Source organism: Notamacropus eugenii, chromosome 2 (assembly GCF_028372415.1).
Source record: "Notamacropus eugenii isolate mMacEug1 chromosome 2, mMacEug1.pri_v2, whole genome shotgun sequence".
Lineage (NCBI taxonomy): Eukaryota > Metazoa > Chordata > Mammalia > Diprotodontia > Macropodidae > Notamacropus > Notamacropus eugenii.
The window spans coordinates 233,406,783-233,423,471 of NC_092873.1; the positions used below are offsets into that span (position 1 = coordinate 233,406,783).

Genomic DNA, 16,689 nt, shown 5'->3' on the forward strand with positions numbered 1-16,689 from the left:
CAGTTAAAGATGTTTTGTTGGTTTGAATATTTTATCTTGTCCACCTATGACTCCTTTCAGTTCCCAAGTTACAGGTATAAGAAAATAAATATTTTAAGGTACTTTAGCTTACAATGGCCTATGCCTTCTTCAGGGAAAATGGGAATTTTACTATTATTATTATTATTTATCCCAGGTTTTCTGTTCCAAAATCTAAAAAAGAGAAAAAAAATAAACACTTGGGACAATGTACAATTCAACACGAAATCTATTCGGAGCCCACTATAGATTTCCTTCTACCACTGGAGTTAGCAAACAGGTGGCCATCAAATAGGCTTTGAGATTTGGTAAAACACTAATGATAAACTACAGACACTGACTATAAGTGGACTTTTGTTTCCCTACTTTAAAATCAATTAACCAACCAACACTCATGAAGTACCCACTAGGGGTTAGGCAATGGACGAAAGCACTGGGGATACAAAAAGAAGCAAAATCTTTTACCTGTTGCGGGTGGAAGCTCAATTCCATGTGGACAGTCTCGGGCGGGTAAAGGTGGGAACTTCTAAATCTTAGAGTTCTCATGAGGCCCCCCAGAAAACAGCAGGGAATCGAGGAGTGAGACCGAGCTATCTCGTGTATTTCCGCCTCTTCCCGTGAGAAACGTGATGGGAGGAGCATCCCCACCCTCGAGACTGACCCGGATCTGGGCACACCTATTGTTATCTAACAGGCAAGGTATTCAGGTGCAAACTACATGGCCGGAGAGCTTAAGTAGGGTCAGGAAAGCCTGAAAGCTCTTAGCGCTGAGGGGCCCTTACAGGACAGAAGGCCCCTCTTCCTTCTTTCCTCTCTTCGCTCTTCCCTCTCCCCTCTCTCTCCACTTCCACTTCTGCTTTCATTCTCTTGCTGTAAGATCTTTGCCTCCTTGGGAGATTCCTCTCTCTCTCCTAAGGAAGAGTTCCCCCTGCACATGTAACCAAGACCCTGAATAAAGCCTAACCCTTGTTCGACTCTGGAAAGTCTCTTCTCTCATACGTTTATCTGGTTTGGCCAGCCGAAGACCTGCAATAGGTAAGGTAAGACTCGGGTAGCCCTCAGGCCTCTAGGCCTGGCATTTACCAATCACAGATTTCACTCCTTTCAATTGTAATGCATGTATCCAATTGAAGCAATGGAAACAAAACAACTCTACTGATGATTAGACTGCAGTACCCTAAATTGCATTCATTATACTTATTATCTAATGCCTTAATATTTTAATCACATTTCACAAATGAATTATCCAGGGGTTGCATTCTTTTGGAGACTTTTCAAGAGAACGGGGAAAGAGAAGGATCACAAAAGTAAAATAATTCAGTATGGAGTCAACATAAGCTAAATGCAAAAAATGTGTATGGAAATCCAACTCTGTCTCTTTTGCCATGAGAGGCAAAAATAAATTAAAAGTCAAATTATGATCAATGTAAAAGATCCCATTACGCTCAAATTTTTTTACACACAAGGTCCATAATTATAGAAAAAACTCATTCAGTGTGAGCAACAGGTATAGAACACAGGTCTCTCTGGTTTTCAAGTCCAGCCCTCTTTTCCACAATGACAAATTGCATGAAATGATGGATTTTTTTATTTAAGCGTTAAACATTTTTTGGCATTCACTCACCAAAGAAGCCCTAAAAAGAGGATTCTCTTTGGATGTGTGTACACAATAAATCTTCACATGTATCTGATGTATAATGAAAATACAGTACACAATTTAAATATGTATATATCTCACAGAACCCTAAATACAGAAAGACTTCATAGGAAACAAACAAAATGAAACTTCACTGAAGAAAAAGAAATGCAAACAATCTGGTAAATCCTACTTTGTTCTGAGAAATTTGCTTCACAAGTGGTTCCTCTTCTGAGATACTAAGTAGTTTGGCTTTGTATTCGGTTACAAGTTCTTGGACTTGTCTATTTAAATCTCTCCAACGTTGGGAGTCCGTAAGCATGTTTTGCAGCCGCTCTTGCCTTGAGTTCACAGCAAATTCAGTGCTGGCCCACTGAATTTTGACTTCATTAACTATGGGAAGCAATGCAAAAAGTTAGACCTCAAAGTTCATATGAACTGAGCATCAGTGATAAACTGATTGATGTTTGAAATCTGGCAAATAAAACAAAAAGATTTCTAGTTCGATCCAAGAGAGGAATCCAACATGCCTATATAGGTAAATTGTAAGAAATGTCCCTAAAGGGAGAGAAGGACAGAACAGCACCATCTTAACTGTTGACATTACAAATTGTTGAAAATACAAATCCAAAATTAGAGGGTAACAGTACACAGCAAGGTAATCACTGAAAAAGCAATAATCAACTCCAAGCTAAACTAAACCAGTCAAGGAATATTAAAAAGTCGATAGATCCCTGTTAAAAAAAAAATACCCCTACTTGGCTTTACACTTAATGTGGGAAGGCAGGGTCTAGGAATTTTATAAATGAAGTACTGAAATGAAAATAGAAAAGGAGGTCATTCTTGGTCCTTGAAACAAGTGATGACAATGGATGGGATGACACCACTGAGGAGGAGGTTTTAGAGGGATTCACAAGATAGACAAAAGTACAAAGCAGAACAGTAGAGATAGGTCACAAAAAGGCACATCCAAGCAGGGTAAAGAAGGGGGTGGGAGTGGGGGGTGGCCGCAATATTAAAGAACAGTCAAAAGTGATGTTGTTCCAGCATTCTATAGCTCAAAGGAATACAAAACAAAAAGAAAATGGGCGGAATCTACCACGTAAGTGATAAAACTAAGTCGAGAGATACAAAGATTCTTTAAGGCTACAAGGATTTATTTGGTAAATTAACTTTGCCAATTAAATGATTGCTACCTTAACCCACAATCTTAACAGACCCTTTAAAACAATTGACTTCAGTCCCATCAGTGACATGAGGCTCAAGAGTGATACTTAAGTTATAGCAGCACTTTCCTGTGGCCCTGTCTTTATTTTCTTGGTTGCTTAAAAATAAATGGGAATAAAATAAACCTAAAGTGTAAATAATTATAATCTCTCACGATCCAAGGTACTCTTCATGAAGTGAAAATCAACGCCTGCTTTAAATCAGTACATTTTGATATTCAAAGATTGATACTGACACCACTATCGTTTCTGCACTGATCCAGCTCACAACCACTCAATGCAGAGGAGACAAGAGAGTTGCTATAGAAGAAGAATGCATCCTGTTGCAGACAATGTGGTGATGAGTCTCTTCCAATGTAGCTGGGCTATATAAGGCACATGTATTCTATCCACAGGGCCATGCTCCAAGTGCCTCCAGTCAACTACTACCTCCTAACACTGATGATGCAACACGAGCAAAAGAAATCCTTCTGAACATTAAATTTGTAAGTTTGGAAAATAAGGGTTCTTCTGCTTCTGTGTGTCAAAAGAATTCTGGAGACTTTTAAAATTTTTTTCTTTGTTGTCAGGAGATTCCTTTGCTAAACATAGAAAGTTCAACAGAAAAGGACACTGGTTCACCTCCATGACCTGAAGAAGCATCCAAGTGAGCCCTGGGGAGACATACCAGTATACAACTCAAAAGAAAGACATTCAGAATTCACATAAGCAAAAGTGATTTGGTACTTGACACTGAGGGAAATAAATACTCCTAAAAAGACTATTATACAGTCTCAATTTTAAGGACAAAACTAAAATATAAAGAAATGTACTATACATCAAAATGTGTCAACCCAAATAAAAATGTGTTTGTATATATGTATCATGTGTAATGTGTGTATATCTAGAGACAGATGTGTATACACACACACAAAGATGTACATTATCCATATATGTTACATACACACATATTAGTAGGATTTACTAAGTGAGGAAATTCACAGTTTACAAAGTGAGGACAGACGACGACAGATAGCTGGAAGAGACTTACGTTTTTCGATGATGGCTGTTTTTATATCTGTTTTACTCTTCAAATTTCGGGCTAATGTAAAAATACGATCCAATTGGGAGTGGCGCTGCTCTAAGTCAGCCTTTGTAATCTAATGAAAAAGAAATTATATTACATTTTGTACTGAGAGTCACTAGGGAACAATGGAGAGAGGGCTGACCCCAAAAGTCAGCAAGGCAGAAGTTCCAGCTGCCTCTGACTCCTCCTGGGCTATTGGATCCCAGGGCAGTCAAGCAGTGCTCTGGGCAAGTCTCTAGGGCTACCTGAGAAGGTGCCAATATCCCAGACCGGTGGTTTCCTTGGTACAGCAAACTCCTAGGTCATGAAACTCACTCTAAAACAGTCCCTACGTATTATAATATAGCACAAATGTTAGTTTAATAAAAACAATGCTAAGGAATCTCATGACTTTTTTCCAGAAAGACAGTCTTCAACTTGTCTAGATCCACGTATGTGATTAAGATGACTCTCCCAGTACTGCTAAAGAAAGAACTAAAAACAAGATTGACCAAGCATTATTAAGGTGATTAAAGAGTGCAAGTGTATCAATGAGCTTCTGAACTGTAGATTAATTACACATCGATGATGAACTGCTGCTTCAGAAGCTTTTGTACCATTTAACACTAAGTAAGTGTCCTGATTTTGTTCTCTATAAAACTGATAAATCCTGAAAGAAAAGAGGATGAAATCAGAGAACAATTCATGTTTCAAGAATAATGATCATAAACACAAAATACGGACTACAGTGTAAGGTTTTTACCAATGGCTGGTAAAAGAACTGAGGTAATGCTGGAGCAGGAAGACGGTACTACAACACAGAATACTAATACACTATTAACTTTTTTCCAAAGAAAAAATTTCCATTTTTCAAATATCAGCCTACCCACAAAAGTCTTATGCTTAAGGAAAACAGTCTCTCTGAATGAGGATGTAAAAAGTAATTTAATCTTGAAAATTCAAAGTTTCATGAAATTCTAGAAATACAATGACCTTGAATGTAGTATTCAACACACAGTTACGTTCTATTGTGTACCGCAGGTAGGAAAACACTCCAGACTCAACTAGTGTGTAGTTTGCTAGAAAGTAAACACTAGGTTTTAATATTGAGGGTAGGGAATACGTTCATATCTTCAAGATAGGCAGCACCTTGCAAATAAGTATCTAAGAGATGAATGCTGATTTGAGCCATTCATATATCAGCAGATGAATCCATGGGTGCATCGAAAACCTAATTGGGTTAACACGGATTTTATGAAACTCAATTGCTTTAAGTGGGAAGATTTCTTCTTCCTTGTTGTAAAAGCTTTGTAAATTCTACGTTCCCACAGTTAGCACCACAAACGAAATGGAGACTTTTTAGGTCAGTCTTATCTGCTTTTATAATTCTGGCATTCAACTTTACACCACATACTTACTTTCATACGTTCAATTGTCTCTTTGATCTCTTCCGTATTTCCGACTTTGACAACGCTGGACCTCAGCATTCGTTCGATGCACATAAGCCATTCAGCTAGTTCTGTCGCAGTTTTTTCTAGATCGGGAAGCGAGGAAAGTTCTGGTTCTAGAGATGACTGTGTCTCACCAGTAATTTCGGAGGTGGCAGGATGATCTAAAGAAATACAAATAGATCCAGAAGAGATTTTGCTACTGATTTCTTTTAATCTTTCAAATAAAATGCTGAGCAGTTTAATAAAGAAAATCTCCATTTTACATACTAGTCATCTATTAATTCATATTCACTTTGTAATATGCATTAGAACTGGAGAGATAAGGCTTTTATAGATCTGTGTTCAAGTCCCAACTCTGGTACCTATTACTACTGTGACTTGGGGCAAATCATATTTACTCATCTATAAAATAAGGATATTTGAAGTATGTGGGATGTAGGGTTTTTTTGGAAGGAAAGAATTTAGCAAAAAATATAAATTCTAATAGAAATGTTATACCACTTTTGAGGAACAATGTGATTTTCTGGAATTATCGCTGGTGAGAAATTCAGAAGACCTGAAATTCGGAAATTCAGATTTTCTCAGCTCCAACATTTTTTATTCTACTAATTCATTTTGTTTTAATGTTATAAACATTTTCAAATTGTCCCCACTCTAAAAAAGTTCTCTTACAAAAAAAAATGAAGTAAAACCAATATGATGAAATCATTTGAAAGAGAATGCCAATGCCATTCCACATCTGTAAAAGCACCTCCACCCCAGTTCTCTATTTTTAATTTGTTTACTAGAGGTGTATTTTTTCCCTTCCCACCTTCCATGTCATTAAGAAAAAAAGGAAAGAAAAAAAATTCTTGTAAAATAGGCATAATCAAGCATTGGATATATACAAAAGTATTTATGACTTATTCTTTACCCTAAACCCATTACCTCTCTATCAGAGGATAGTACATCATTGGTAAACTGGAATCATGAATTATATCAACTCTATTGATCATAGCTCCACAGTTTTGCAAATATATATGCCTTTACAGTGTTGCTTTTATTATATCACTTCTCTTGGTTTTCTACTAATTTGAATCTTCCTCAATTTACATTCTTCCGACTCTTCCAGCTCATATAATTGTGGGTTAATAAATATAGATAATGTTTGGGAGCATTAAGTTGTTTCTTCTGCAAAATAGGTTTCATAATAGAAATGCTACATAGCTAGCAGGTAATTTTAAAGAAAGTGTTTTATTACTGTCAAAACACTATGTAAATTTAAGTTAGTTTTCCAATACAATTTTTTTATAACGTACCTTATATATCAATTATTTTAAGGCAGGGCACAGTGTATAAAATGTAACTGGATAGAACCATTGAGCGTGAAAGACCAGAAGAATGTCATTAGAAGTCTGTGTTTTACTGTATAAGGGCAAATGTCACTTAATTATTGCCTTTACAAAGATTTCTTTCAACTGCATACCATCTGTGAACCTGGGGAAAAAATTTTTCTCCCTATATTCCATTCACTGGAATATAACAGATTGGGTTATGAAGTAAATGACCTCCTGGGTCCTAGGTTCATGCTGATACAGGTCATTCAGAGATGTGTTCAAATAAAGTCATAGGTATTTCCAAAAAAACTCTAAAGTATAACTGGGTAGACATGAATCCTCCTATATAATCAAGAACCTATATACAATGAGGGCCAATCACCCCTAATTTATCCATGTAAACTCCATATTTGTACATATTAAGGTAATGCTTCAAATGGGATACACATATAATAATGTAGTATTTTCTCATATACAAAAAGCCAACCACACGTACATACAACTACATATATGTGGGCATGCATACATATATCTATAGATATATAGATATCTATAAATGTATAGATATAATTAGTTTATTCTCATGCCAGAATGATAAAGTATTTTGACACTAGGTGAATAACCATAGCATTTGGTGGCTGAGTGGATAGAGCACTGGGCAGGGTACTGGAAATATCTGAGTTCAAATCTAGTCTCATGCACTTAATACTTGTGTGACCTTGAACAAGTCACCAATTCTCTATCTGCCTCAGTTGCCTTAACTATAGAAAACACTGAGGATAATAGACCTACTTCCCAGGGCTGCTGTGACAATCAAATGAGATCACACTAAAATATCTATGAAGCAATGATCCTAGTGTCTAGCACATAGTAAGTGCTTAATTAAAGTGTCAGACCTCTTGCCCATTGATGAAAAATGTTGTCGGTTAAACCCTTTACCAGATTCTACCTCTGATTTTTTGAAATTAAAATGGAGGTAAAAAAGAACACATTAGCTCTCTAACACTGCATAGTGGATTAAGGGGCCAGGCTTGGATTTAGAACCACCCTGGGTTCAAGTGTTGCCACTGACACTCCCTAGTGAAAATGGACAAACTGTTGAACCTCTCAGTGACCAAGACAGCAAAGAGTTTTACCTACAGAGGAGTGGACCATTTGACTCATAGGATCATAGATCTACTTAGAAATAATCTCCCCATTTCACTAATGATGAAAGGAAGATCAAGGATTGTTGAGTGACAGAAAGGTCATCTAGGATAGTCAAGGGTCAGAGAAGGGAACTGAATCCAAGTGTTCTCACTTCAGAGTAAGTCTTCCTTCCACTGTTCCATGCTGACTCAAAAATGGTGGAGGAAAACTCTCCAAGTGATAGAATCATAGAGGCAAATCCTAAATATAAGCTACCCTTTGACAACAAGAATATATACATTTTGTGATATAAAAAAAAATAGAAAAGGTATGTCTACTGAAAATATTAATAACTGAAGGAATCTACAAGGCATAATTGACAATTTATACGAAAACTGCCTAATTTCAAGTGATTCATGCTGGAATTGTGTGTCTTCCCCCCCCCCCCCCCCCCCCCGCAAAAAATGTATAAGCTCTTTGGGTGGGATAAATATATCTTTTAATTCTTTTCCACCTCAAAATCACCCTACTAATGAGAAAACAATGTAGTCTGGTGGGGTGGTATGTTGTGGTGCTAAAGTAAAATACTTTTTACCTAGGTTAAATACTGATATATTAACTATGTAATCTTTAGCAAATGACTGAGCTTCCCTGGGAGCCAGTTTACAACATGAAAAGGCAAATATGTAACATGAGAAACTATCATCCCAGTCTCATTTAAATATTCATAAAGCTAGTATTAACTATTCTACTCTAATGCTCTTTATTCACTCAAGCAGTAGGATTTTTTAAAAAAGATATCTATCTGTTAAACCCCAAAAGAAAAGAACACATTTAAATTGTACTTTTTAAAAAATGAAGAGGAAACATTACTTTTAAAACTCTCTTAGAAGAATAGCTTTACACAGAAATAATAGAAAGATGAAAGTTCCACATAAAATTAAACAAAATTAAGATATCAAGTTTTCCCTTATTTACCAGAGGCTGTTGAAGGATGGGGCTCGGAAACATCCAAGGGTCTCTCCTCCAGGGCGCGAGGGATATCCCTCTCCACCTATAATTTCATACACAGAGAGGGAAAGAAAGGTAAGAGAAAATATTACTTCCCACAGAATGAAGATGATTTTATAGTCCAAATTACATTCAAAATGAATATGTTTCTATTATTCTAACTAGAATATCAAAAAATTATGTTTGCTATTAATAGACAGAACTTAAACCCATCAGTAGACATGGATCTATGGCTTTATTGAAGTGGGCCTTCTTTAATATAAAAAGAACTGATTCATACTTCACTATGTATGACTCTTTTTCATTCTCCATTATGCATTTTAATTCACTTAATTAGCTAAATCAGAAAGGGAAGATCATGCTTTTTAAAAACACCTTACAAATTAAAATAATTCAAAATAACAATAACTCCTATTTCCAAAAAATACATAATTTTCATTTAGTTTTATTATCAAAAACTAAGAAATGTCTGTGCATAACTAAAAGGAAAATTATTACACAGGAACGGGAGTGATCAAATATAGTTTTCTTCTATACCTAGTCATAGAAAGGAATGAAAGATGGTAAGGGGAAAGGGAAGGCGAGGGAAGAAGGGAAGGAATGGGGAAGAGGGGAGGGGAAAAGGAGAAAATGGAAGGGAAAATGAGGGCGAAGAGGGAAGAGAAGGGAAGAAACAAGCATTTATTAAGTGCTTAATATGAGCCACGCACTTTGGTAAATTTTTTACAAATAATCTCTCACTTGAGCTTCACAACACCCCTAGTGGTAGGTGTTAGTATGACCTCCATTTGATAGTTGAGAAAAATGATGCAGACAGAGCTGAAGGGACTTGCCCATGGTCAGTTACTAAGTGTCTGAGGCTAGATTTCCACACAGGTCTCACAGACTCACAGACTAGAACTCTGTTACACCAACTAGCTGCCTCTTAATGACCACATGACAGTTATCTTAAGCAGAATTATCACACTTCTGTGTGATAGATTAGATTTGTTTTGCCCTTATTAAGAAGTCAGAACTAGGGTCAATGGTTAGAAGTGCAGAAGGAAAGAGTGACTCAAAATGAGGAAAATCCTCATCATAATTGCAGTGGCCAAAATCGGAAGGGACTGCCCTGAAGGATGGTGGCACTGGAGTTCTCCTACTAGTAGATGCTAAAAAGACACTTGGGAAACACTTGGTAGAGTTTCTCTTTCTTATGTGATACTCAAGTTTGATGTAGGAAGCTATACTTTTCTGGGTCCAAAATAACAGTTTCAAGCTAGTTCTGTCTGGTTTGTCTCAAGTAACATTAATATTCATTATTTCATCGACTTCACAACATCCAAATCTATTAAGCAAAATGCCCCGAAAACATTGATCCCTATTTTTAAGATAAGCAAATCAATATTTCACTACATTCCATGAACATAAGAGGCACTCACAAAGAAAAATGGGGGAGGGCATCTTTAAAGGTAAAATAGAATATTACAAGGATATCATTCTTATAATAATCAAATCACATCCACAAATATTGATTGGGACATGCAATGTGCAAAGCATTTCAGGCATACCTTATCCCACTTGATATTCAGAGTTCTTAAACTGGCAGAAATGAATTTTCCTTCATTCATACTGAAGTCTTCCAATGCAAGTAGCGAAGGGATATTTGCGTTCAACCACCGAAGATTTTCCCTTTGTACATCCATGTGCTGGGTTAAGTCCTAAAGGGGGCAGAAGAGAGCTTTGGTTAAAAGGGCAACACACAGCCACACCAGCATTAGTAGAATGACATGAAAAACCCTTGTCTTTAAATCATGGATTTGGCATTTAAAATGTTCATGCGTAAACATACTACAATCTAACCGGAAATAATAGTAACAATCCCTGAAAATAATTTCATGTGGAATGAAGTTCTTTACGTGGCAAATAATCTCTAAGAAAACAGCAATACACACTTCAATTTATCTAAAAATACGCTTAACAAAGAGAATACAGAACAAATAATGCCTCTAGTTTTTTCTATACATGTCATGGGACTAATTTGGAACAATGCAAATGAAAATATTTTAAGGAACAGAATTACAAAGCAGTAATTAAGAATCAAAGTGTAATAAAGCCAAGTGTAATGATGCAACACGGCCATGATTTTTAAGGCGAAAAACTGCCAGGAAGTGCTACTCCTACAACACATTTAATAAGCTACGTGAACAATTGAATGAATACGTTGCACTAGGCAGCAGGATCTTAACACAGAAGGACCAAGCCTTTCTATGATATGAAACCATTATATGATGCCAAAATATCAGGATTCTGCTTGAACTATTGAAATGACAGTGTCAAGTAATAATTCTTATGCTAACAGAATCTTCTGAAAGTATGACTTCAAGTATTACTTATTGCCCCTTCTCAGAGCTAACCTTATAAATGCGATGTAATATCCCTTTCAAAACCTATTTTAATGTTTTTTTACCTTCAAAGAGGAGATTTTTTTACTTCCAATTCTCCTGCAACATTATTCCCATTTTTGCATTTAAACCCCAAGGTACAAAAACAAGGATATTCTATAACTTGCCTTTAGTTCTTGGACACTATTTTCCATTTCGGATGAGGACGTCAGTTCCAAGGCATTTTCAATCTCTGATACCCAGCGAAAAGTTTCAGTCATCGTTTTTCTGTATTTCACTATCGCCTCATTTTTTGTTTCCAGACTAGAAAAATCATTATTGAAAAATATTGAGCAAACAAACTAGTTTGATATAATAGTGTATGCAGATCAGGTAAAAAATGTCAATCATTCTTATTAACAACAGATAGAACATCTGTTTAAATGGGTTCAAAATTAGTGAATTCGTATTTTAAAATACTGTATCATGCATGATACAATCTTGCCCTTCCCTCATTTTCACCTTCTCTCTCAAAGCTATAGTTATATGAGCCATGCAAAAGAAAATTTCGCTTTTTTGGTACATAGAGGGAAACCAAAGGTATAACTTAGTATTTAATAATTTGATAATATCCTCCAAAATGCATAAATTAATTTTAAAGAACAAAGTAATGATATAAATAATAATAAGGAACGGAACTTTTTAAAAATTTTAATTAAAAAGGAAAAAATACTCAAGGCACAAAGAGGAAGAGAGTTGCTTATGACAGATATAGAGTCGGTATATTGCTAGAGGGAGAACTTGAACCAAGGTCTGATTCTAAGAATGGTTTTCTAACCACTGTGTATACATTTGTTTTGTGTGTGTATTTGTATACACACATATATACATACATAATATACACAAAGTGTATGTATATAGAAATAGATATATTATAGATATCTACATATAGATGTCTATATGTGAAATTTCATCAACAAATAATCCCTTTAGTAGCAAGGAAATAATGAATGTTTATAAAGTTTATATACATAAGTATACACAAAATAGACCTATAAATTCCCAAAGAACATCAAAGAAACACAATATATTTCCTACTGTGAAAGACAGATTTGGCAGGAACTTTTTTTCAGCCATTTTATCAATAATTTTTTAGTGTATTTACATTGCTATGAGACTTCAAATTGCCCTCCTTGAAATTCTTGTTAACAACCTGGAGTTAATAGTTCCTGGGTAATGACATTATAAGATAGCCATAAACAGTCATTGGATATCTATTCATAAACAATGCATGCTATCTAATTTTACCTAGATAGCATACAGACTTTGCTTAGATATAGAAATCTAGATGATTGAGAATCCTGTACAAGAAACAAAGTGGTGTTTAACTGTGTAAGCATTTAACTTTCAGTCCTCCATAATAGTTAATTGTTGAATCAAAAAGTTGTTATGGATCAGAAAAGTTCATAGATAACAAACAGTGATAAACAACCTAAGATGGGTTAACATCTTGACATCATGACATAAAAGTAAAAACAAATTGAGTAAATCAAATATTTCATTTGTAAAAATAGAAAAAGGTATATAATTCATTCTCATTTTGACATGCAAAAGAATGAGTAGTGTTACTTCAGTGATATCCACTCTACAAAATTTATCAATTGGAATTCCTAGGAAATTCCTGGACCATCTTCAGTTGTCCTGATTTATTTCTGGACACTGAACTCAGATGACTCCTGGATGTGAAACGGATTGGTGACTTTGCACAATCCACCCTCACTCAAATCCAATTCACTTGCATGTCATGGCATCATCTCCCTGACGTCATGGTCCTCTTAAAGAACAAAGGACACACAGCAAGCAATTTGAAATAAAATTTAGAGTTCATTTCTGCAAATAACGGTTAATGATCCTGCCAACAGGAAAACATTTATTTGTATTGCTGATAGAGGGGTGGAAGGAGGAAGCTGAATATTTCAATGTACTATTCAAGTTGGAAAGACTTCTAGGATGGACTCCACCTGTCTTTTCCAAGACATAACTAGCTAATTCAAAGAAGTTCATTAGAAGCAGGCTAGCCATCAGATGATCTTGATGGGGCAGGAGGAATTAAAATTCATTAAGTCATTTTCTAAAGTACTAAAGGCTTGGGATCTACAACAGTGAAGGAAATAGTCACACTGGATAAATTATGGATTCTTTAAATTCCTTGGATAATTCATGCACCAGGTATGGTCTTTTGTTCATCTTTCTGTTACGATGGGAGAACAGGGTCTAGGATACTTGGGCCCAAAGAGTTTTCAATTACTCATTAAAGAATTATCAAAGAAAAAAGATCCAATCTGGACAGAATGTTAATAGTCAATAAAGTATTGTTCAAGTGCCACCTCCTCCATGAGGCCTTTCCCGTTTATCCTAGCTGTTAATACTTCTCCGACCCCTCCCAAATTTCCTGGTATTTTCTTTGTGTATAACTTGAATTGACTTACGTTTTCATAGGATGTTTTCCCCTGATATTTATCTTTCTAATTCCAGCTTCTGGCAGACTATATGATATATAGTAAATAGGGAACTTAAAAAAATACTTATTTGACTGAAATGGACAACTACTCATTAATTAGTTGATCCTGATGAACTTATTATGAAATATCTCAACACATGAAAGTCAGTTTCATTAATTGATATTTCATCTACACAGTTAAAATGGATAAGCATGCACATCTCTCAGATTTTCAAATTGGGACTCTTGTTTTAAAGCTTCCACTGTCTGAAAGATCGATATTATTATGCTACATGTCTTGGACAAGGAAGAATTTGAACAAAAAAGTCTTTTGCCAGTTAAAATTCTACAGCTTAATTAAAAATTAAACCTTAAGAGAGAATACGTATAAGGATAATTTCCAGTGGACTTGCTCCTATGTACTCTAGGCCAATGAGGAGGGTTTTTCAGCTGGAAAGTTGGCATTGGTTTTCAAGACAACTGCTAGAAATTTAGGCACAGCCCCCTCACCACCATCTATGTCTCCAAAGAATTTGTGATTCCCCCCCATTTTTCTGACTCCAGCAAGATTTGAAAGAGAAAATCTTTCTTAAGAACTTTTGCCATAGAATGAAACCTGAATTAAGTTATTTTATAAAAGTAAGAGATGTCTGGAGACGACCTAACTCTCCTTATGACACACCTTGCTGCTTGCAAACAATTCTAGACCCTCTAAAGAAAATAACATGCATGTATGCACAAGTGTGTGTGTGTGTGTGTGAGAGAGAGAGAGAGAGAGAGAGAGAGAGAGAGAGAGAGAGAGAGAGAGAGAGAGAGAGAGAGAGAGAGAGAGAGACGGGGGGGAGGGAGGGAGGGAGGGAGACAGAGAAAGGGAAAGGGAACCTTGGATTTGAGGAATCTCAGTCTTAGTTTTATCATCTACAAAATGAAGACTCTGAACTAGATGATCTCTTAAGGGTCTGCCCAGTCTGAAGAGATGTTCCTGTAATTCCTAACAAACTTCACAAGAAATTGAACATGGATCTCATCTCTCAATCAATTACAGAATATCACATTTGTAAAATTAGTATTTTCAACTTCACATATTTTGGGGGAAGTGTCACATTTATGGCACTTGCATAATAAAAATTAGACACTGGGAATGGCTAGACTTCCTTAAACAATCTACCTTTAGCAAGTACAGATGAAAGGGAGGATTGATGTTCATTAAGGTAAAAAAAAATTCAAAAGCAAAAATGAACTTATCATGACACTGAGGGAAAATGCAGATACACAGAAAGTAAGTGTCAGAAAATTTTCTACCAATGGAGGATAAGAAAATCAAACTCCTTCATCTTGTTTTCTAAAGGATTTTCCATAGAATGCAATTTTGAAGAGCCTGCACAGTTATGGCTGAGATACCTAAGTTTTCTATCATACACTTGGCTTGAAACTGCATCCCAGCGATCACAGAGCTCTGCCATCTTTTCATCCAGGAGGCATGCTTCGGTTGGGTTGGAGAGTTTGGGGATGATGTTGCTCCCAGTTTGAATCAGTGGTGAAAACATACACTTGTGGATGTTAACTTCCTCTTCCAGTTTCTGCCACAGATGAAAAAGCCAAGATAAATTCTAATGTTAGATCAAACGGTTTTGAAACTCTCAACACACATAGGTATTATGGCATTAATATTACATGCAGAAACCAATAAATGGGAAGATAAACACAGAAAACATATCCTCATGAGTTAGCTCTTTTAGAGCAAGTCAAGGGAATTTCAAATGAAAGAATAAATATACTTTTAGACATAATTCAGATTGTTTTCATTTTATTAACTAAAAAGAAAATAAGATTCAAGGAAAACTTTCCATTACAAAAGGAAGCATTTAAAAATGATCACATGGGAGACTCAATCACATTCAGCTTAAAAATAAAAGGCTTCCTTCTATTTCTCCAACCATGTCTGTTTTCCCTGAGACTTTTTTATGAATTACTTTCTGATCAAACTGATAACATAGTATCAATGAACTATAAATATCACAATGCAAAGACAAAGGAAAGTGCTGGGGGGGTTTTTCATTTAATTCCAGGTTCAAATTTCTTATTCAAACAAAAATTCTTAAGGGAAGAGAGAGAAGTAGGCAGGATGAGGAGGGAACATAAATGTTTATAACTAAACAAAAATGCAGGTGAAGTAATCACTGCCTTTCGAATTAAAAGCATGTGCACAACTTTTAAGAAATTAAGTTTTACTTTTACCAAGAGTCTGAATTACAATTTAATTTGTTACCATTATTATGAAAAATTGCCTCAAGAATGATTTTGCTGGTATTCCTTTTTAAATTAGAGGGCTATAAATCAAGAATACCTTCTTTTATAATATTGAGTGAAAATGTTAATGAATTTACAACTGATGCCCTTAAATGTTTCCATCTATCAAAGAATTTCACAGGGAAAAATTTACCGAAAATTAATTTGGTAAACACAAATATATTAAATAAAAATGACTCTTGTAGCTACCATAAAAGCTCCCACATTTCAGTCTGCGGAGAAAACCTTTATTCAAATGCTATTCGTTCCCCCATCACACCTCTCTATAAAAAAGCTTAAACACATTCCAAGTTTAAATTGTCACTGACAAAAAGACAAGAACAACTTCCATGCTTTTAAAACCTCAATCTTAAGGTATTTCATAAAAAGCCACTAAACGCAAGGGAAGTTATCTGAACAGCAAATCCTGTTCTGACAAAACAATCCCTACCTGCTGATATTGCTTCGCTTTCTCTAGATCGAGACCATCTTCAGTATTGGCATGAGTCAGTAACTTTTCAGCTTCCGTCAGCCACTGGTTGAATTCACTGAGGTTACTTTGGAAGTGTCTCCAATCTTTCACACTTTTATCAAAAAAACTTTTAGGGAATAAATTTTAAAAACTGGTAAGTGATTTTGGAAATGGGATCGCTTTTTATGAGAACCAATGATTTTATTAACCCTTAAAACTGTGTAATATTAGATT

At 35.5% G+C, this 16,689-nt stretch overlaps 1 protein-coding gene and 1 long non-coding RNA gene across 4 annotated transcripts in view; one reads left to right on the top strand and one right to left on the bottom strand.

Annotated features, from left to right (window-relative positions):
• Positions 1-16,689, bottom strand: part of LOC140526910 (utrophin-like) — a 69,978-nt gene that overhangs the window by 34,871 nt on the left and 18,418 nt on the right. For all 3 annotated transcript variants that reach the window (XM_072643548.1, XM_072643549.1, XM_072643550.1), the window contains exons 3-10: positions 16,435-16,582; positions 15,096-15,274; positions 11,383-11,518; positions 10,382-10,531; positions 8,799-8,874; positions 5,344-5,537; positions 3,911-4,019; positions 1,848-2,047 (exon numbers count right to left, since the gene is read on the bottom strand). In XM_072643548.1, coding sequence (XP_072499649.1) covers positions 1,848-2,047; positions 3,911-4,019; positions 5,344-5,537; positions 8,799-8,874; positions 10,382-10,531; positions 11,383-11,518; positions 15,096-15,274; positions 16,435-16,582 — 1,192 coding nt within the window. The remainder of the gene's footprint in view (positions 1-1,847; positions 2,048-3,910; positions 4,020-5,343; positions 5,538-8,798; positions 8,875-10,381; positions 10,532-11,382; positions 11,519-15,095; positions 15,275-16,434; positions 16,583-16,689) is intronic.
• LOC140526916 (uncharacterized) lies at positions 2,041-3,738 on the top strand. Its single transcript, XR_011974593.1, has 2 exons — positions 2,041-3,365; positions 3,450-3,738. It is a non-coding gene; the product is annotated as an uncharacterized lncRNA (long non-coding RNA).